Source organism: Salmo salar, chromosome ssa12 (assembly GCF_905237065.1).
Source record: "Salmo salar chromosome ssa12, Ssal_v3.1, whole genome shotgun sequence".
Classification (NCBI taxonomy): domain Eukaryota; kingdom Metazoa; phylum Chordata; class Actinopteri; order Salmoniformes; family Salmonidae; genus Salmo; species Salmo salar.
The window spans coordinates 2,397,501-2,419,580 of NC_059453.1; the positions used below are offsets into that span (position 1 = coordinate 2,397,501).

The following is a 22,080-nucleotide window of genomic DNA, read 5'->3' on the forward strand; positions in this document are numbered from 1 at the left end:
AGGGTTATAGGGTTATAGGGTTATAGGATTAGGGTTATAGGGTTATAGGATTATAGGGTTATAGGCTTAGGGTTAGGGTTAGGTTATAGGGTCAGGGTTATAGGGTTATAGGGTTAGGGTTATAGGGTTACAGGGTAGGGTTATAGGGTTATAGGGTTATAGGGTTATAGGGTTAGGCTAGGTTTATAGGGTCAGGCTTATAGGTTTATAGGGTTATAGGGTAATAGGGTTAGGGTTATAGGGTTATAGGGTTAGGGTTATAGGGTTATAGGGTTAGGGTTATAGGGTTATAGGGTTAGGGTTATAGGGTTATAGGGTTATAGGGTTATAGGCTATAGGGTCTATAGGGTTATAGGGTCAGGGTATAGGTTATAGGGTTATAGGGTTATAGGGTTATAGGGTCAGGTTATAGGGTTATAGGGTTATAGGGTTATAGGGTTAGGGTATAGGGTTATAGGGTTAGGCTAGGGTTACAGGGTTACAGGGTTATAGGGTTAGGTTATAGGGTTATAGGGTTATAGGGTTATAGGGTCAGGTATAGGTTATAGGGTTATAGGGTTACAGGGTTATAGGTCAGGTTATAGGGTTATAGGGTCAGGGTTATAGGTCCAGGGTTATAGGGTTATAGGGCTACGTTAGGGTTATCGGTTAGGGTTATAGGGTTATAGGGTCAGGGTTATAGGCTATAGGGTTAGGGCTATAGGGTTACAGGGTTATAGGGTAGGGTTATAGGGTTATAGGGTCAGGGTTATAGGGTTACAGGGTTATAGGGTTATAGGTTATAGGGTAAGGTTATAGGGTTAGGGTTAGGGTTATAGGTAGTGTATAGGGTATAGGGTTATAGGGTTATAGGGTCAGGGTTATAGGGTTATAGGGTCAGGGTTATAGAGTTATAGGGTCAGCCTTATAGGCTCAGGGTTATAGGGTTATAGGGTTATAGCGTCAGGGTTATAGGGCTATAGGGTTATAGGGTTATAGGCGTCTATAGGCTCAGGGTTATAGGGTTATAGGGTTATAGGGTCAGGGTTAGGGTTATAGGGTCAGGCTATAGGTTTATAGGGTTATAGGTAATAGGGTTAGGTTATAGGGTTATAGGCCAGGTTATAGGGTTATAGGGTCAGGTAGGTTATAGGGTCTATAGGGTTAGGGTTATAGGGTTAGGGTTATAGGGTTATAGGCTATAGGGTCAGGTTATAGGGTTATATGGTTATAGGGTCACAGGGTCAGGGTATAGGGTACAGTGTTATAGGGTTATAGGGTTAAAGGTTAGGGTTATAGGGTTATAGGGTCAGGGTTATAGGTTAGGGTATAGGGTTATAGGGTTAGGCTTATAGGGTTAGGTTTATAGGGTCACAGGGTTATAGGGTTATAGGCAGGTTATAGGTTTATAGGGTTACAGGGTTATAGGGTTAGGGTTATAGGGTTATAGGGTCAGGTTATAGGGTTATAGGGTTATAGGGTTATAGGCCAGGTTATAGGGTTATAGGGTACAGGTTATAGGTCAGGGTTATAGGGTTATAGGGTTATAGGGTTACAGGGGTTATAGGGTCACAGGGTTATAGGGTTACAGGGTTATAGGGTTATAGGGTTACAGGGTTATAGGCTTTCAGGGTTATAGGTAGTTATAGGGTTATAGGGTCAGGTTATAGGGTTATAGGGTTCGGGGCTATAGGGTTACAGGTTACAGGGTTATTGGGTCAGGGTAGGGTTATAGGGTTAGTGTTATAGGGTTATAGGGTTACAGGGTTGAGGGTCAGGGTTATAGGGTTATAGGGTCAGGGTATAGAGTTATAGGGTCAGTTTTATAGGCTCAGGGTTATAGGGTTATAGGGTTATAGGGTCAGGGTTATAGGGTTATAGGGTTATAGGGTTATAGGGTCAGTGTTATAGGCTCAGGGTTATAGGGTTATAGGTTATAGGGTTACAGGGTTATAGGGTTATAGGGTTATAGGTTACAGGGTTATAGGTTATATTTGGGTCAGGGTTATAGGGTTAGGTAGTTATAGGGTTAGGGTTATAGGGTTATAGGGTCAGAGGTTATAGGGTTATAGGGTATAGGGTTATAGGTTATAGGGTTATAGGGTTAGGGTTATAGGGTTATAGGGTCAGGGTTATAGGGTTATAGGGTTATAGGGTTATGGGTCTAGGGTTAGGGCAGGGTTATAGGTTAGTGGGTTATAGGCTCAGGGTTACAGGGTTATAGGGTTATAGGGTCAGGGTTACAGGGTTATAGGGTTATAGGGTTATAGGGTTAGGGTTATAGGGCCACCAGGCCACCATAGCCCACAGGCCCACAGGCATAGGCCTGGGTCAGGCTACAGGGCCAGGCCATAGGCTAGGCACGCCAGGGCCAGGCACAGGCCCAGTTACAGCTACAGGTACGGCAGGGCCAGAATACAGCACAGGGCCACGGCGGTGCACAGGACCGACAGGGCTACAGGGTCAGGCTAGAGGTTACGCAGTAGGCCAGGCTATAGGCAGCACCATGGCCACAGGGCCATAGGCACAGGCACAGGTATAGGATACAGGCCATCGGGCCACAGGGCAATCAGGCCATAGCATAGGTTACAGGGTCAAGGCCAGGCACACTTAAGACCTGGCATAGCGGCACAGGCTATAGGGTTCCAGCACAGGGCGGGTCAGGGCGGTGGTACAGGCTGCCCGCTAGCAGGCACAGGGCTATGGCTACAGGCCCATAGGCTACAGGCTAGGGTACAGGGCCAGACAGGCCATATCAGGACAGGCAGGCCATGGCCTACAGGCTTACAGGGCACAGGCCCACAGGCCACGGCCACAGGGCCAGGCTACAGGCACAGGCCAAGGGCAACATAGCTACAGGTATAGCAGGGCTCAGGCTACAGGCCCATAATTGCGGGGGGGCGGGCTACAGGCCAGGCATAGGCTATAGGCCGGTAAGGCGACAGGCTACAGGCCAGGGCCACGGGTCAGGCCACAGGGCCAGGGGCCGCCAAGGAGGGCTACAGGCACAGGCACCACAGGTAAGTACAGGGCCCTATAGACAGGCACACTACATCAGGCCTATAGTCAGGGTCAAGGCTACACAGGCCAGTAGCTACAGGGTTAGGCTAAACACAGGCCAGGGCATAGGCAGGGGCCATAGGCCATAGACAGGGCAGATAGGCTACAGGGCCACAGAGGCCACAGGCCAGGCTACAGGCTAGTAAAACATAGGGCTACAGGGCCTGTACAGGCCGTTAGCTACAGGGCCATGGTTATAGGGCTACAGGCTACAGGTAGGCCAGTCGTACAGGGCTAAGGCAGGTATAGGAGGTGGGTAATCGGTCAGGCCACGCCAGGCCACAGGGCTATAGGCATAGGCAGGCGGAAGGTAGGCAAGGCCAGGGCTGCGGTATGGAGGGAGGGCTATAGGCCAGGCCACAATACAGGGCCAGATAGGCCACAGCCATGGCCCAGGGCCAGGCAGCCAGGCTATGCAAGGCCAGGCTATAGGCCAAGAGCACGGCCGAGCTATAGGTCAGTATGGCCTATACTACAGGCCGGGCTACAGGGCCATGGCCATAGCTCAGGCTACAGGTCAGGCTATAGGCTACAGTCAGCAGGCATGCTACCTGAGGGGTATAGGTTAGCCTAGGCTATAGGTCAGGGCTAGTACAGGGCTACCAGGCTGGCAGGCTACAGCAGGGCCATAGGGCTACAGGCCTACAGGGCCGGGCTACAGCCAGCTAGGCTATAGGCTCAGGGCTAGGCAGGCACAGGGCCACTTACTACAGGTAGTAGGCCAAGCTACAGGTACAGGGCTAGGCCACTATAGGCCAGTAAGGGAGGTATAGGTTATAGGTCAGGCTATAGGCCACAGGGTCAGGCTATAGTATAGGCCGGGCATAGTATAGGCATAGGCTATAGGCAGCTATAGGCGGGAGGTTACAGGCTCAGGCTCAGAGGTACAGGGCTACAGGCCAGGGCCAGGCTATAACGGAGGCACAGGTACAGGGCTACAGGGTCACTAAGGGCACAGGGACAGGGCTGGGCTAGAGCGGCTATAGGGCTATAGGCCGGTAGGCTACAGGCTACAGGCCAGGCTAGGGGCCAGGCTATAGGTACAGGCCAGGCTATAGGATGGACCAGGCTATGGCACAGGGCAAAGCTATGCCGGGCCGCTGGCCTATAGCTATAGGCCGGTATAGCTTACAGCACAGGCTCAGGCCATAGGCTCTGTACAGGCTAAGGGTCGGTAAGGGTTACAGGGCAGGCTATAGGTATAGGTCATAGGCTAGGGCCAGGGCTACAGGCCAGCCAGCTACAGGCTACAGGCACAGGGCATAGGCCAGGCTAGGCCAGAGGCTACAGGGTACGGGCCACTCAGGGCTATAGGCTACAGGGCTAGGCCATAGGGCTACAGGCAGGCCTATAGAGCCATAGGCCAGGCTATAGGCTACAGGTCTACAGGGCATAGGCTCACAGGGCTCAGGCTACAGGCCATAGGCTCGGTAGTCAGGTATAGAGATTGGTCGGGGTTACAGGGGTTACAGGGATAGCTACAGGCCGCTATAGGCCCTATCCGCAACAGGCGCTACAGGGGTCAGGGGCTACAGGTACAGGGGTATAGGGCTATATAGGCTACACTTAGGCTATAGGCGGCCATAGGGCTACAGGCTAGGGCTACAGGCAGCTATAGGCAGGGTCCAGTATAGGCCTAGGCTACAGGATGGGCGGCACAGGGCCCAGGCTTCAGGCCAGGCTACAGCACAGGCAGGTATAGGCTAAGGTATAGGCTACAGGCTACAGGCCAAGGACAGGCTACAGGGCCAGGGCTACAGGCTAGGGCTACAGGCATAGGCTATAGGGTCGGCTATAGGCTACAGGGCAGGCTCAGGGCTATAGCCATAGGGCTCAGGCTACAGGGCTACAGGGATGTACAGGTTATAGGCTATGGCTATAGGCCATAGGGCACAGGCTACAGTGGGCTACAGGTTACAGGCCACAGTGGCTACAGGGATGGCACAGGCTAAGGCCTGTGGCAGGCTCAGGGCTACAGGGTCAGGGCTATGGGCTACAGGGTGAGGCTATAGGCTAGGGCTAGGCTATGGTTAGAGGGCTATAGGGCTAAACAGACAGGCCACAGGGCCGGTCAGCCCGGGTACAGGGCTCAGGCTATGGGCCACGAAGCCGCAGGCTATAGGCCCGTATATCACGTATGAGCGGCTCGGCCTAGAGGGCTAGCGGTGTATAGGCTACAGGGTCAGGCAGGGCTAGGCATAGGCTATGGTTATAGGCTACAGGGTCAGGTCAGGCCCAGAAAGGCTACAGGGCTATAGGTAAGGCACAGGATAGTGGTTATAGGGCTACATGGATCGGGCCAGGCTATTAGCAAAAGGGCTATCATAACAGCGTTGCTGGCCAGGGGCACGGCACAGGCGGGCGCTATGCATCTACGGGCAGGCTACTTACAGGTCGGGGAAGGCTACAGGGCACGGCCTAAGGGTTATAAGACGACAGGCCGGAGCTACAGGGCCACAGGCCAGGCCATAGGCTACAGGGTGACATTTACAGGCTTACAGGCTATAGGCCCTAGGGCTACAGGCTACAGGGCTATAGGGTCACAGGGCTAAGGCTATAGGCTCAGCCATAGTATAGGGCTACAGGTATAGGGCTACAGGGGTCTATATAGCTGGGTATAGGGCTATGGTATACTCAGGCTATAGTTATAGGCTAAGGGCGGCCATAGCAGGGCCGGCACGGGCTCACACAGGCAGGCTCGTGTATTGGGTAGGTATCGGCTAGGCCAGGCTACGGGCTATGGTCGGCGTGGCTACAGGGGCCATGACAGGCCACGGTACGGGCCAGGTTAGGCGCCTCGTATAGGGTAAGGGCAGGGTGCATGGCCACAGGCAAGCACAGGTAGGCCATCGGGCGTAAGGCTATAGCGCTATATAGGCACGTAGCTCAGGGCAAGTGGCTACAGGGTTCAGGTCCCAGGAGGCTATAGTATCATGCCATAGGGGCAGTATAGGTACGGGTACAGGCTGATAGTTTAACGGGCATAGGGCTACAGGGCAAGGCTAGGCTACAGGTACAGGCAGGCTAGGGTGGCTAATGGGATAGACAGGGTTACGGCGAATGGGCTCGCATAGTAGGGTTAAGGCCCACGGCTTATAGGGCTATGGGCCAATAGGCTACAGCTACAGGTCCTACAGGAGGCCAAGTACCGGCCACAGGCAGAGTATAGGCCTATGAAGGGCTATAGGCTACAGGCCAGCTACAGGCCAAGGGCTACGGCAAAGCACAGGCTACAGGGCCCGGGCCAGGGCTACAGGGCTACCAGGGCCAGAGATAGGTTACCGGCCGAGGTCACGGGCCAGGCCAGCTACAGGGTTAGGGGCTACAGGCTACAGGGATAGGTACAGGGCTATATAATACAGGCTTATGGGTGGCAGGCTAATAAGGCCTAATTGTTAGGATCGGGCTATAGCGGGCTAGGTAGAGTATAGGCTATAGGCTGGCTATGGGCTACAGGCCAAGGCTTAGGGCCATAGGCACAGGGCATATAACAGGCAACAGATTACAGTGGTATCAGGGCGTTATAGGCTAAGGCCTACAGGTATAGGCATAGGGCTATAGTAGAGGAAGGCCCAGCTTTACAGGCCCAGGGCTACAGGGCTACAGGCTATAGGGCGGCTAGGCTACAGGGCCAGCTATAGAGGGGTACAGGCCTACAGGCCATGGCATGGCTACAGGCGGGACATACAGGGTAGGCAGGCTAGGCCACGGGCCAGAGGCGGCTAGGCTGAGGCCATAGGTAGGCATGCTGGTCCTAAACAGGGTCAACATAGGTAGGGTAGGGTGACGGTAGAGGTTGCAGGCTATAGCCCGCAGGGCTAGGCTAGAGGCCATAGGCTACAGGCTCAGGGCACAGGCGCAGGCCTACAGGGTATAGGCTAAGCCTGCTATTTGGCAATAGGGGGAGGCAGGTATCGGCGGCCTAGCTACAGCCCCAGGTAGGGCAAGGCTGGCAGGCTAGGGGGCGACCGGCCATAGCCAGGCTAGGCTACAGTACGTATACAGGGCACAGGCCGAGGTCGGCATAGGCTACAGGGTCAGGGGTTACAGGGCCAGGTTTATGGCCAGGCTATAGGGTTACAGGGTTACGGGTCGGGCTATAGGTAATAGGCTAGCCCTTACGGGCAGAGAAGCTACAGGCATACAGGGCTACAGGGCTAGGTACAGGCTAACAGGTCGGAGTTACAGGGTAAGTGTATAGGCTACAGGAACAGGCTAGGTTACAGTGTTATAGGGTTACAGGGCCAGAGCCGTAAGGGCTATAGTGTACTCAAGGCCTCTACAGGCATAGTTTAGGCCCAGCACAGCAGGGCCCAGGCCTATATGGGCTAAGCTCATAGGCCATAATGGCCTAAGGCTACAGGCTTCAGGCTAGCTATATAGGTACAGGGCAGGCTACAGGCTTACAGGCACAGGCCGTATAGGCCATTACAGGGCCATAGGGCTATACTTGTGCTATAGCATTACAGGCTATAAATAAACAGGCCACAGGGGGCAGGCATATCAGGCCAAGCATACATAGGTATAGTTAGGGACAGCCGGTAGGGCATAGGCCAAGCATGAGCAAGGCCACAGGGCATAGGCTACAGGGCCAGGCCATACTACAGGGCTAAAGGGCCAGGGGCCATAGGGCTACAGTGCTACAGCGCTGAAGCCATACCACTATAGCCAGGCTACAGGCCACAGGCTGTAGGGGGCTATAGGTCTGTAGGCCATATATCCAGGCCATAAAACATACAGGTCAGTATCGGTACAGGGCTATAGGGCTATAGGCCATAGCTACGGGTACAGGCTCAGAGCTACAGGGCAATATAGGGTGGCCACGGGCTTCCAGGGCCGAAATAGGCGGGCCACAGGGGCTTAGGCCATATGGCCAACAGGGCCACGGGCCACAGGCTATAGGTTTATAGTGTTATAGGCTGGCTATAGTAAGGTTACAGGCATGCTACAGGCACAACAGGGAGGGGGCCAGGTCCACAGGCAAACGGGCAGCAGGCAGGGGCCAGGGCAGGGGCCAAGGCCCAGGGTTACAGGCAGCCAGGCCATAGGCCTCGCAGCATGCCCGGCAGTAAGGCCGACAGGGCCAGGAAGAGGCATACGGATAGTAGCGATACTAGGGTTATAGCCGGTACGGCAGCTAGGCTAACAGGCATAGGTAGGTGCAGCGGCGGCTACAGGCTTACGGGCACAGGGAAGGCGGGCTACAGGGCCGGGTATTACAGCGGCTACAGGGCAGGGCATAGCAGGCCAGGCTACAGGCCAAGGGCCCAGCGCGCAGGGCTAGTATAGGGGGCTAAGGACAGGGCCAGGCGGTGGCACAGGCCAGGTGGCCACGGCTACAGGTATACAGGCTACAGGGCCATAGGCCAGGGTTAAGGATAGGATACAGGCCCAGGTTGTACCAGTGTTACAGGCCTACAGGCCACAAGGCCAGGCCAGGGCCAGGACATAAGGCTACAGGCCAGGTTACGGCCATAAAAAAAAGTAGGAGGGAGGCTATAGCTACAGGTACACAGGACATGGCTATAGGAGGCTCTACAGGCTACAGGCCAGTTATAGGGCGTACAGGCTCGGCCGTGCTACAGGACGCTCGGCAAGGCTACAGGTCAGGCCTAGGCCACGGGCGGCCGGGCCAGGCCAGGGCTAGGGGGCTGCAGGTGTACAGGCCGGTACTGCAGGCCTACAGTCAGTGCTACAGGCTAGGCCATAGGGCTATTATAGTATAGGCATAGGATACAGGGTCAGGCTAGTATATCAGGACCATAGGACGCTATAGGCATAGGTCAGGCTAGGCCATGTAATATAGGAAGGCCATAGGCCAGGGGTTACAGGCGTCAGGCTATAGGGGTATAGGCCACAGGTCGGTATAGTTACAGTTATGGGCCTACAGGCTACAGGGCCACAGGGCAGGCTAGCTTAGGCAGGCTATAGGCTATGGGCTACGGTTACTGCAGGCTAAGGCTTACAGGCAGGCTACAGGCCTATAGGTACAGGACTATAGGGTTACAGGGCTATAGGGTAAAGGCTACGGTCACCAGGGAGAAGTAGGCAAGACGGTGCGCCTATAAAGGGTAGGGTATACAGGTACCTAGGCAGGGCTCAGGACAGGGGCCAGGCCATGGCAGGTACAGCTACAGTGCTATAGGGCAGGCTATAGGTATGGCCGGAGGTACAGCTCAAGGTCAGGCTATAGGCCACAGGACAGGGCACTATAGGCTACAGGGCCATGGCTACAGGGCCATCTACGGGGCCAGGGCCATAGGCTACAGGGCTACACACAGGACATAGGCTGTCGGCCCAGCGTTGTACGGACAGGCATAGCAGGCCAAGGCCACAGCTACAGATAGGCGGCCTCAGCACAGGCTCAGGACAGGGACTATCAGTAAACAGGGCTATAATATAAGGCTATAGGCGGGCTCCATAGGCTGGCATAGTACGCACTCTGGCCACGGCAGGAGCCATAGGTTCAGGCCAGGCCACAGGCTTACAGGGCTACATGTTACAGGGCTCAAGGCTATAACAGAGGCCATATACAGGCCTCCATTAGGCCAAGGTGGATACGGTATGGGGCCAGGACAGGGTCAGGCTATAGCCAGGCTATAGGGTAGGACAGGCGGCCAGGCCACAGGCCACAGGCCTAGGGCGCACCGCTAGGCCAGGCCCATAAGGGCCAGTGCATAGGCTACAGGGCTACAGGGCTTAGCTACAGGGCTAGGGTCAGGCTATAGGGCTAGCAGGGTCAGGCTACAGGACGGTTATAGGTTAGGGCCAGGCTATAGGTCTCATGGCTACAGGGTCGGCTATAGGCCCAGGTATAGGGCTATAGGGCTACGGGGGGCCGTAGGTATAGGGTTAGCGTAGGGTAGGCATAGGTTACAGTGCACAGGACTAGGCTATAGGCTACAGGGCTACAGTGCTATAGGCCCTTACAGGGTCAGGCCGGGCTATAGGGCTACAGGGGTACATTGTAAGGTCGGTATAGGTTAAGGGCTGTATAGGGTCATAGGTACGGGTAAGGCGGTCAGGCCATAGGGCTATATGGTTATAGGGTTATAGGAAAGGCCATAGGCCACAGGTTCAGCTAGCTATAGGCCACAGGGCTACTATACCCCCGGGCTATAGGCTACAGGGCCAGGCGACAGGCTACAGGGCCAGGCTATAGGCCTTTACAGCGCCAGGCCACAGGGCTAAGGGCTACAGGCTACAGGGTCCAGGGCTAGCGGCTATAGGGCCGGTCAGGGCTATAGGCTACAGGTGGATATGGCCAGGCCTATAGGCCAGTCTAGGCCATATGGCTACAGTGGATTCATAGTGGGTCACAGTGGGTTACGCGCTACAGTACAGGTCTACAGGGCCATTTATAGCTCAGCCAGGGCCTATAGTTTTACAGGTCATATAGGCTACAGGGCCAGAGCTGCTATAGGGCTACGGGAGGCTAGGCTAGGCTAGGCATAGGCCAGGCTACAGGCACCAAAGGGTACAGGTCAGGCTACAGGCCTTTACAGGGTCAGTGCCATGGGGGCTACAGCATAGGCTAAGGCCTATAGGCTACAGGCTGGGTCAGGCCATGGCCAGGTATACGGGCACAGGCCACAGGACACAGGACACAGGGGTCACAGCGCTATAGGGCTATGGCTACAGCAAATCTTGTCCCTATATCAGGCCTAGGCTTGCAGCAGGGCTATAGCTAGGCTACAGGCCAGCTACGCGGGGCTACAGGGCCAGGCTATAGGCTATGTTAGCCAAAGGTATAGGGTAGTCTATAGCTATAGGTACGGGTCCAGCGGGTTATAGGCAGCTACAGGGTGTGGTCGATAGGGCAAGGGCCATAGGTAAGGGCGTTATACCAGGCTATAGGGCTATAGGGCTATAGGCTCGGCTAAGACAGAGTACTTAGGCTACGCACAGTGAGCTAGCCAAGGCCTTTGCACCTACAGGTCAGCAGCTATAGCAGGCTATAGGCACAGGTAGGCAGGCCATAGGCTACAGGGCAGTTACATATAGGCTTACAGGCTACAGGGCTATAGGCCGGTCAGGCTATAGGTCTACAGGTATAGGGTCATATAGGGAATATTATATCAGGGCCAGGCTTATAGGTTACAGGCCTATAGCTCAGGGCTACAGGCTTACAGGCTAGCCAGCTACAGGGGTTAGGCAACAGGCTTACAGGCCTAGTGCTACAGGCCACAGGGCCTAAGGTTACGGACGGGCAGTCAGGCTATAGGCTACAGGGTCAGGCTACAGGATCAGGCTAGAGGCTATAGGGCCAGGCTATAAGGTTACAGGGCTACAGGGGCCGGCTTACAGGCCCGGGCTATAGGGCTACAGGCTTACAGGGGCTAGGCTATAGGCTACAGGGCCAGCGCTAGGCCACAGGCCACAGGGCTATAGTGCTACAGACTGGGCCATAGGGTATAGTGCTATAGGCTACAGCTAAAAACAGGCCACGCTATAGAGATAAGGCCAGGAAGACAATAGGATAGCAGGGCTTATAGGGGGCCATAGGCACAGGCTCAGGGCCAGGCCAGGGCCAAGGCTACAGTGTTACAGGCATCAGGCTACAGGCTACAGGGCTACAGGGGCTAAGAGCTATATATAGGTACTACAGGCCAGGCCAGGCCAGGCTATCAGAAAAACAGGCACTCAGGAAATAGGCCATACGGTTTGTAGGACCAAGCCACAGGCTACAGATACAGGCTTATAGGCTACAGGCTGTACAGGGCCACAGGCCATAGACAGTACTATGGGTCAGGCAGGGTTACAGGAGCCGCAGGCCAGGCTATAGGGTATCAGCAGCCGTATACAGGGCTACAGGTACAGGCACAGAGGCAGGCAGGCCATATACGCAGGCTACAGGGCCACAGGGCCATAAAAATATCCAGTCCATAGGCCACAGGCTTACAGGGCCACAGCGGGCCGGGCACAGGCTTAAGAAGGCCACAGGGCCCGGGCGGAAACCGGGAAAAGGCTACAGGCTCAGTCAGGCCTTATAAGGCTATGGGGCGGCTCAGGCCACAGGGCTAAGGGTGGCTGGGACCAAGCCAGGCTAGGCCTTAGGAGCCAGTGCTAGCAGGTTACAGGGCTATAGAAGCCACAGGCCATGGTCAGGCCTGGAAGGCTACAGGGTCAGGAATACAGGATCAGGCTACGGTAGGTCAGCCTTATAGGTGGGGTACAGGCCTAGCGTTACAGGCCCAGTGGCCTACGGCTCAGGGCTAGGCAGGCGCTCGGCTGCGCTAGGCTAGCAGGCCACAGGGACACAGTGCTACGGACTAGGCTCAGGGTTACAGGGTGCAGGCCGGGCTATAGGCCATACTGCCCAAGAGAGCACGGGCCCAGGCTCAGTGCGATACAGGTACAGGGCTACAGGCTAACCAAAAGGCCAGGGCCACAGGCCCAGGGCCTGGGCCATAGGGCTACAGTGCATAGCATTAGGCCACAGGGTTTAATGTCGGTGCTACAGGTTAGGCTATAGGGCCATTATCAATATACGGCCAGGGCCGGCCACAGGAAGCGCTATAAAGGCCATAGCAGCCATAGACAGCGTCAGGTCATTTTCCAGGCTACGTATAGGAGGCTATAGGCTACAGGCCAGGGCACAGGTCGCTAATTACGGCCACAGGGCCAGCATCTGGGGCCAGAGGCATACCGGTAGCCAACCAGGTACAAGGGGCATAGGCAAGGGCTACAGGCTACAGGCTACAGGCCGCAGGTCCTTCAAGGGCCAGGCCACAGGCCATGCTACAGGGCCACAGTGCTACAGGCTAAAGCCACAGGAACCCTGCAGGTCGGCTATAGGCTACAGCTCAGGCACAGGACTGCTATAGGCTATAGGGCTATAGGGTCAGGTCTATAGGCTACAGGGCTACAGGCCTTTATAGGCCCAGGCCTATAGGCTACAGGCTACAGGCTAGCCTATAGGCTTACAGGGACTAGCGCTAGGCTACAGCGCAGGCTACAGGACAGCGAAGGACGGGCTACAGTGCTACAGGCCACAGGGCAGGCAGGCCATAACAGGCCATAGTAGCACAAGCACAGGCCGGCTAGGATAGCACAGATAGGCATAGGCTATAGGGCCACAGGCTACAGGCTCATAGGCCAGGTGGGCCACAGGCTACAGAGCTACAGGACTAGGCTATAGGCCACAGCGCTACAGGCACAGGGCTACAGGGCCATAGGCTATAGGCCAGTACAGGGCCTATAGGGTCGTTATAGATTCGGTTATAGGTTAAGGGACAGGTCGGGCTACAGGCATACAAATGTGTTTATAGGCTACAGGGCTAGGCCAGGCTACAGGCTTACAGGGCTACAGGCTAGGCAGGCTACAGGGCACAGTGCTATACATTAGGCTAGCAGGCCTATAGTGTTACAGGCTACAGGGTCAGGCTAGGCCACAGTGGTGAGGCTACAGGGTTACAGGGGCTACAGGTCAGGCTAGGCTAGGCTACAGGCTATAGTGTTAAGGAGGACTAGGGCTACAGGGCTACAGTGCTGCAGGACTACGGGTCAGGCAGGCTAATAGGGCCAGGATAAGGGCTACATTAGCAGGGCTTCTATTACGCATATAGCGGTATAGGTATAAGCATAGGCCGAGGCTATAGGCCAGGGCCGCTTAGGCCAGGCTGATAGGTAGGCTGCAGGGTAAGGGCTCAGTGTTATATGGGCCAGGGCCACGGCCACAGGTAGGCTACAGGGTATAGGCCCAGGCCAGGGCACACCGCTATAGGCCATATAGACAGGCCAGGCTACAGGGCTACAGGCCATATGTTACAGGCAAGGCCGTAAGCCATGTCCCGGCCACAGCCGGTCAAACAACAAGACAGCAGGGCACAGGTATATGGCCAGGCCAGGCACAGGGCACAGCCAGGCTACAGGGCCACAGGCTATAGTGTTACAGGCTACAGGCACAAGGCTTAGGTCGCTATAGGCTACAGGCCATACAGATGGCTAAACATACTCAGGCCTATAGGCTTACAGGGCTATAGGCAGGCTACGGACGGATGGTATAAAGCTATAGTATAGGCTACAGGCCATAGTTAGTATTAGAGCGGAGCACATAGGCTATGGCGGTAGGTAAGGCAGGGCCAGGGCTACAGGCTACAGGGCATAGGAAGGTATAGCTGGGCCTATAGGGCTATGGCAGGGCCAGGGCCTACAGGGCTACAGGCCAGAATGGCCACAGGCCATAGGCCACAGGCTACAGGGCTAAGGCCCGGGCCAGCTAAGGCGAGCTATTAGTCAGGGCCATAGGCTACAGGGCTATAGGGCACAGGGCTGCAGGGTCAGGTTACAGGGTTATGGGGTCAGGTTACAGGACTGTGGCTACAGGGTTAGGCAGGGTCAGGCCATAGGCTACAGGGCTATAGGGCCGGTTATACCACATAGCACAGGGCTATAGGGCAGGCTATAGGGCCACAGGGCGGCAGCGCTAGGTACAGGGTTATAGGGCTATAGTGTTATAGGACTAGGTATAGTGTTATAGGTTATAGGGTCAGGCTAGAGCTATAGGGCTATAGGGTTATACTGTTAGCGGTCAACAGGTTATAGGGTTATAGGTATAGGTCAGGGTTATAGGGCTAAGGTTATAGGGTTACTGCCAGTTATAGGGTTTATAGGGTTACAGGGTTAGGCTAGGGCTATAAGGTTGTAGTGTTATAGCATTAGGCTATAGGTATAGTGTTATAGGGTTATAGGCTATAGGGCTACAGGGCCAGGTTAGGGTACAGGGTCAGGCTATAGTTATAGGGTTATAGGGTCAGGCTAGGTATAGGGTTACGGGGCCATATTGTTACAGGGTCAGGGTATAGGGCTACAGGCTATAGGGTCAGGCTTATGGGCTATAAGCCTAGGGTGTAGGTTATAGGGTCAGGAGGGTAAGGGTTATAGGGTCAGGTATAGGGTATAGGGTTAGGGTTATAGGGTTATAGGGTACAGGGCCCTTATAGGGTTAGGCTATAGGGTATAGGGCCAGGTTATAGGGTTACAGGCCTAGGCTATAGGGTTATAAGGTTATTGGGTTATTGTTGGGTAGGGTTATAGGGTAGTGTTATGGGGTTATAGGGTTATAGGTTACAGGGTTACAGGGTTGTGGGTCAGGCTATAGGGTTATAGGGGTCAGGGTATAGGATCAGGGTATAGGGTTATAGGGTTATAGGGCTTAGGGCCATAGGTCTACAGGGCCGGTTTTATAGGCCCGGGTTTATAGGGCTATAGGGTTATAGGGTTAGGTTAGGGGTTATAGGGTAGCGTTAGGGTATAGGGTTATAGGGTTATAGTGTTACAGGATTAGGGTATAGGGTTATGGCTTAGGGTTATAGGGCTATACTGTTAAAGGGTCAGGTTATAGGTTATAGGGTTATAGGTCAGGTTATAGGGTTACAGGGTTACAGGGTACAGGGTTATAGGGTTATAGGGCTACAGTGTTACAGGGTTATAGGGTTAGGCTAGGGTTATAGGGTTATAGTGTTACAGGATTAGGGGTTATAGGTTATAGTGTTATAGGGTTATAGGGTTATAGGGTTACAGGGTTACAGGCTATAGGGTCAGGAGTTATAAGGGGTTATAGGGTCAGGTTATAGGGTTATAGGGTCAGTTTTATAGGCTCAGGGTTATAGGGTTATTGGGTTATAGGGTCAGAGTTACAGGTATAGGGTTATAGGGTTATATGGTCAGTATTATAGGCCCAGGGTTATAGGGTTATTGGGTTAGGGTTGGGTTATAGGTTATAGGGTTATAGGGTTAGGGTTAGGGTTATAGGGTTACAGTGTTATAGGATTAGGTTATAGGTTTATAGTGTTATAGGGTTATAGGGTCAGGCTTAGGGTTATAGGGTCAGGGAATAGGGTTATAGGGTTATAGGGTCAGGGTTAGGGTTAGGTTATAGGGTTATAGTGTTACAGGATTAGGGTATAGGGTTACAGTGTTGTAGGATTATAGGGTCAGGGTTAGGGTTATAGGGTCAGGGTTATAGGGTTACAGGTTATAGGGTCAGGTTAGGTTATAGGGTTATAGGGTTATATTGTTATAGGGTCAGGTTATAGTGTTATAGGGTTATAGGGTCAGGTTATAGGGTTTAGGTTTATAGGGTTATAGGGTCAGGGTTATAGGGTTATAGGGTCAGTTTTATAGGCTCAGGTTATAGGGTTACAGGGTTATAGGGTCAGAGCTACAGGGTTACAGGGTTATAGGTTTATATGGTCAGTATTATAGGCTCAGGGTTATAGGGTTATAGGGTTAGGGCTAGGGTATAGGCTATAGGGTTATAGGGTTAGGGTTAGGTTATAGGGTTATAGTGTTATAGGATTAGGGTTATAGGTTTATAGTGCTATAGGGTTATAGGGTCAGGCTAGGGTATAGGGTCAGGGATATAGGGTTATAGGGTTATAGGGTCAGGGTTAGGGTTAGGGTTATAGGGTTATAGTGTTATAGGATTAGGGTTATAGGGTTATAGTGTTGTAGGATTATAGGGTCAGGGTTAGGGTTATAGGGTCAGGGTTATAGGGTTATAGGGTTATAGGGTCAGGGTTAGGGTTATAGGGTTATAGGGTTATATTGTTATAGGGTCAGGGTTATAGTGTTATAGGGTTATAGGGTCAGGGTTATAGGGTTAGGTTTATAGGGTTATAGGGTCAGGGTTATAGGGTCAGGGTTATAGGGTTAGGGTTATAGGGTTAGGGTTAGGGTTATAGGGTTATAGGGTTGTAGGGTCATAGGGTTACAGTGTTATAGGGTCAGGGTTATAGGGTCAGGGTTATAGGGTTATAGGGTTAGGGTTGTAGGGTTATAGGGTTAGGGTTATAGGGTTAGGGTTAGGGTTATAGGGTTATAGGGTCAGGGTTAGGGTTATAGGGTTATAGGGTTATATTGTTAACGGGTCAGGGTATAGGTTATAGGGTTATAGGGTCAGGGTATAGGGTTATAGGGCTATTCGGTCAGGCTATAGGGTTATAGGGTTATAGGGTTATAGTGTTATAGGGTTATAGGGTTAGGTAGGCTATAGGTTACAGTGTTATAGGATTAGGGTTATAGGTTATAGTGTTACAGGGTTATAGGGTTATAGGGTTATAGGGTTACAGGGTTGTAGGGGTCAGGGTTATAGGGTTATAGGGTCAGGGTTATAGGGTTATAGGGTCAGTTTTATAGGCTCAGGTTATAGGGTTATTGGGTTATAGGGTCAGAGTTACAGGGTTATAGGGTTATAGGGTTATATGGTCAGCATTATAGGCTCAGGGTTATAGGGTTATTGGGTTAGGGTTAGGGTTATAGGGTTTAGGGTTATAGGGCTAGGGTAGGGTATAGGGTTATAGTGTTACAGGATTAGGGTTATAGGTTTATAGTGTTATAGGGTTATAGGGTCAGGATAGGGTTATAGGGTCAGGATATAGGTTATAGGGTTATAGGGTCAGGTTTAGGCTAGGCTATAGGGTTATAGTGTTACAGGATTAGGGTTATAGGGTTATAGTGTTGTAGGATTATAGGGTCAGGGTTAGGGTATAGGGTCAGGTTATAGGGTTATAGGGTTATAGGGTCAGGAGTAGGGTTATAGGGTATAGGGTTATATTGTTATAGGGTCAGGCGTTATAGTGTTATAGGGTTATGGGGTCAGGGTTATAGGGTTAGGTTTATAGGGTTATAGGGTCAGGTTATAGGGTTATAGGGTCCGTTTTATAGGCTCAGGGTATAGGGTTATAGGGTTATAGGGTCAGAGTTACAGGTTATAGGGTTATAGGGTTATATGGTCAGTATTATAGGCTCAGGGTTATAGGGTTATAGGGTTAGGGTTAGGTTATAGGGTTATAGGGTTACAGGGTAGGTTAGGCTATAGGGTTATAGTGTTATAGGATTAGGGTTATAGGTTTATAGTGTTATAGGGTTATAGGGTCAGGGTTAGGGTTATAGGGTCAGGATATAGGGTTATAGGGTTATAGGGTCAGGGTAGGGTAGGGTTATAGGGTTATAGTGTTATAGGATTAGGCTATAGGGTTACAGTGTTGTAGGACTATAGGGTCAGGGTTAGGGTTATAGGGTCAGGCTATAGGGTTATAGGGTTATAGGGTCAGGTTAGGGTTATAGGGTTATAGGGTTATATTGTTATAGGGTCAGGGTTATAGTGTTATAGGGTTATAGGGTCAGGGTAGGGTTAGGGTATAGGTTTATAGTGTTATAGGATTAGGGTTATAGGGTTATAGTGTTGTAGGATTATAGGGTCAGGTTAGGTTATAGGGTCAGGATTATAGGGTTATAGGGTTATAGGGTCAGGGTTAGGGTTATAGGGTTATAGGGTTATATTGTTATAGGGTCAGGGTTATAGTGTTATAGGGTTATAGGGTCAGGGTTATAGGGTTAGGTTTATAGGGTTATAGGGTCAGGGTTATAGGGTCAGGGTTATAGGGTTAGGGTTATAGGGTTAGGGTTAGGGTTATAGGGTTATAGGGTTGTAGGGTCATAGGTTGCTATGTTATAGGGTCAGGTTATAGGGTCAGGGTATAGGGTTATAGGGTTAGGGTTGTAGGGTTATAGGGTTAGGTTATAGGGTTAGGGTTAGGGTTATAGGTTATAGGGTCAGGTTAGGGTTATAGGGTTATAGGGTTATATTGTTAGCGGTCAGGGTTATAGGGTTATAGGGTTATAGGGTCAGGCTATAGGGTTATAGGGTTATTGGTCAACGGTTATAGGGTTATAGGGTTATAGGGTTATAGTGTTATAGGGTTATAGGGTTAGGGTTAGGGTTATAGGGTTATAGTGTTATAGGATTAGGGTTATAGGGTTATAGTGTTATAGGGTTATAGGGTTATAGGGTTATAGGGTTATAGGGTTACAGGGTTGTAGGGTCAGGGTTATAGGGTTATAGGGTCAGGGTTATAGGGTTATAGGGTCAGTTTTATAGGCTCAGGGTTATAGGGTTATTGGGTTATAGGGTCAGAGTTACAGGGTTATAGGGTTATAGGGTTATATGGTCAGTATTATAGGCTCAGGGTTATAGGGTTATTGGGTTAGGGTTAGGGCTATAGGGTTATAGGGTATAGGGTTAGGTTAGGTTATAGGGTTATAGTGTTATAGGATTAGGGTTATAGGTTTATAGTGTTATAGGGTTATAGGGTCAGGGTTAGGGTTATAGGGTCAGGGATATAGGGTTATAGGGTTATAGGGTCAGGGTTAGGGTTAGGGTTATAGGGTTATAGTGTTATAGGATTAGGGTTATAGGGTTATAGTGTTGTAGGATTATAGGGTCAGGGTTAGGGTTATAGGGTCAGGGTTATAGGGTTATAGGGTTATAGGGTCAGGGTTAGGGTTATAGGGTTATAGGGTTATATTGTTATAGGGTCAGGGTTATAGTGTTATAGGGTTATAGGGTCAGGGTTATAGGGTTAGGTTTTATAGGGTTATAGGGTCAGGGTATAGGGTTATAGGGTCAGTTTTATAGGCTCAGGGTTATAGGGTTATAGGGTTATAGGGTCAGGGTTATAGGGTTATAGGGTTATATGGTCAGTATTATAGGCTCAGGGTTATAGGGTTATAGGGTTAGGGTTAGGTTATAGGGTTATAGGGTTAGGGTTAGGGTTATAGGGTTATAGTGTTATAGGATTAGGGTTATAGGTTTATAGTGTTATAGGGTTATAGGGTCAGGGTTAGGGTTATAGGGTCAGGGATATAGGGTTATAGGGTTATAGGGTCAGGGTTAGGGTTAGGGTTATAGGGTTATAGTGTTATAGGATTAGGGTTATAGGGTTATAGTGTTGTAGGATTATAGGGTCAGGGTAGGGTATAGGGTCAGGGTATAGGGTTATAGGGTTATAGGGTCAGGGTTAGGGTTATAGGGTTATAGGGTTATATTGTTATAGGGTCAGGGTTATAGTGTTATAGGGTTATAGGGTCAGGGTTATAGGGTTAGGTTTATAGGGTTATAGGGTCAGGGTTATAGGGTCAGGGTTATAGGGTTAGGGTTATAGGGTTAGGGTAAGGGTTATAGGGTTATAGGGTTGTAGGGTCATAGGGTTACAGTGTTATAGGGTCAGGGTTATAGGGTCAGGGTTATAGGGTTATAGGGTTAGGGTTGTAGGGTTATAGGGTTAGGGTTATAGGGTTAGGGTTAGGGTTATAGGGTTATAGGGATGTAGGGTCATAGGGTTACAGGGTTATAGGGTCAGGGTCAGGGTTAGGGTAGGGTAGGGTTTGGGTCAGGCTTATAGGGTTAGGGTTATAGGGTATAGGGTTATAGGGTTAGGTTTAGCGGTTATAGGGGTTATAGGGTTATAGGGTTATAGGGTCAGGCTAGGGGGTTAGAGGTTAGGGTTAGGGGTCAGAGGTTAGAGGTTGGGGGTAGGTCAGCGGTTGGGGTTAGGGTTAGGGTTATAGGTTAGGGGTTAGAGGTTAGTTGTTAGGGGTTAGGGGTTATGGGTTAGAGGTTAGGGGTTAGGGGTTAGAGGTTAGGGGTTAGGGGTTAGAGGTTATGGGTTAGGGGTTAGAGATTAGAGGTTAGGGGTTAGGGGTTAGAGGTTAGGAGTTAGGGGTTAGGGGTTAGGGGTTAGAGGTTAGGGGTTAGAGGTTAGGGGTTAAAGGATAGGGGTTAGGGGTTATAGTACCTGGAATGGCTGGAAGTATACATTCCCTAGGTGTAGTACGGAGGACAGTATTCTGTAGATGCCGTTCTGCTCGTCGGGACTGAAACACAGGATGTCCATGGCACTCTGCACACGACGGAAATCTGCCCCGTCGTCCTTCCCCTCTATCACACAGTCACCACCCTGGTGCAGAGGGACACACCAAGGGAGAAATGGTGGTGTAAATATTGGTGGGGGGGCGAAAAGTAGACGGAGGGTCTGTGTTGTTCTCCCCCGGATTCTTTTTTTTACATTTTAAAAACATATTTCCTGCAATTATGCACAGTTTGACGTTACTTATTATGCTTCTCTTGAGGGGTATTTTGTGGGGTATATTGAGGGGTATTTTGTGGGGTATACGGAGGGGTATTTTGAAAACAGTATACGTGGAAGGATAAGTAGAAAGGCCCCTCAACCACCCCCCAAAAAATAAAATATATATTATTTTAGGAAAAAAAGCTAACTTCCTGAAATTCTACACTTTTTGCCATGGGGCAGAGAGAAAAATGTTTTGTTTTACAGCTCATCTCATGCTATTCTTCACATTTTTGCCCGAGGAGGACAAACAATTGAGCAGTTTTGAAGGTAATTTCCTGCTACTTTACACATTTTGCCATGAGGATTAGAGAAAATGTTGCTTTATGTGTGTGTGTGTGTGTGTGTGTGTGTGTGTGTGTGTGTGTGTGTGTGTGTGTGTGTGTGTACCTGGTTGAGGTAAAAGTATGTCTCCGCCTCTTGCAGGTAAAGAGAGCGTTTCTGGTGAGGCTCCAGACCAGACAGCAGCTCATAGAAGATATGGTAGTTTCTCTCTGATTTACCCTGAACACACACACCCACACAGACAGACAGACAGACAGACAGACAGACAGACAGACAGACAGACAGACAGACAGACAGACAGACAGACAGACAGACAGACAGACAGACAGACAGACAGACAGACAGACAGACAGACAGACAGACAGACAGACACACACACACACACACACACACACACACACACACACACACACACACACACACACAGACACACACCATAATACACACACACATACACCCCTCAACCAGGTACACACACACACACACACACACACACACACACACACACACACACACACACACACACACACACACACAGACAGACAGACAGACAGACAGACAGACAGACAGACAGACAGACAGACAGACAGACAGACAGACAGACAGACAGACAGACAGACAGACAGACAGACACACACACACACACACACACACACACACACACACCATAATACACACACACATACACCCCTCAACCAGGTACACACACACACACACACACACACACACACACACACACACACACACACACACACACACAGACAGACAGACAGACAGACAGACAGACAGACAGACAGACAGACAGACAGACAGACAGACAGACAGACAGACACACACACAC

The 22,080-nt window shown here is 51.4% G+C and overlaps 1 protein-coding gene across 1 annotated transcript in view; it reads right to left on the reverse strand.

The window, feature by feature from the left end:
- The window catches only part of LOC106592580 (unconventional myosin-XV), a 261,893-nt gene that overhangs the window by 128,503 nt on the left and 111,310 nt on the right, over nt 1-22,080 (reverse strand). The window contains exons 10-11 of the mRNA XM_045692035.1: nt 21,345-21,458; nt 20,622-20,783 (exon numbers count right to left, since the gene is read on the reverse strand). Coding sequence (XP_045547991.1) covers nt 20,622-20,783; nt 21,345-21,458 — 276 coding nt within the window. The remainder of the gene's footprint in view (nt 1-20,621; nt 20,784-21,344; nt 21,459-22,080) is intronic.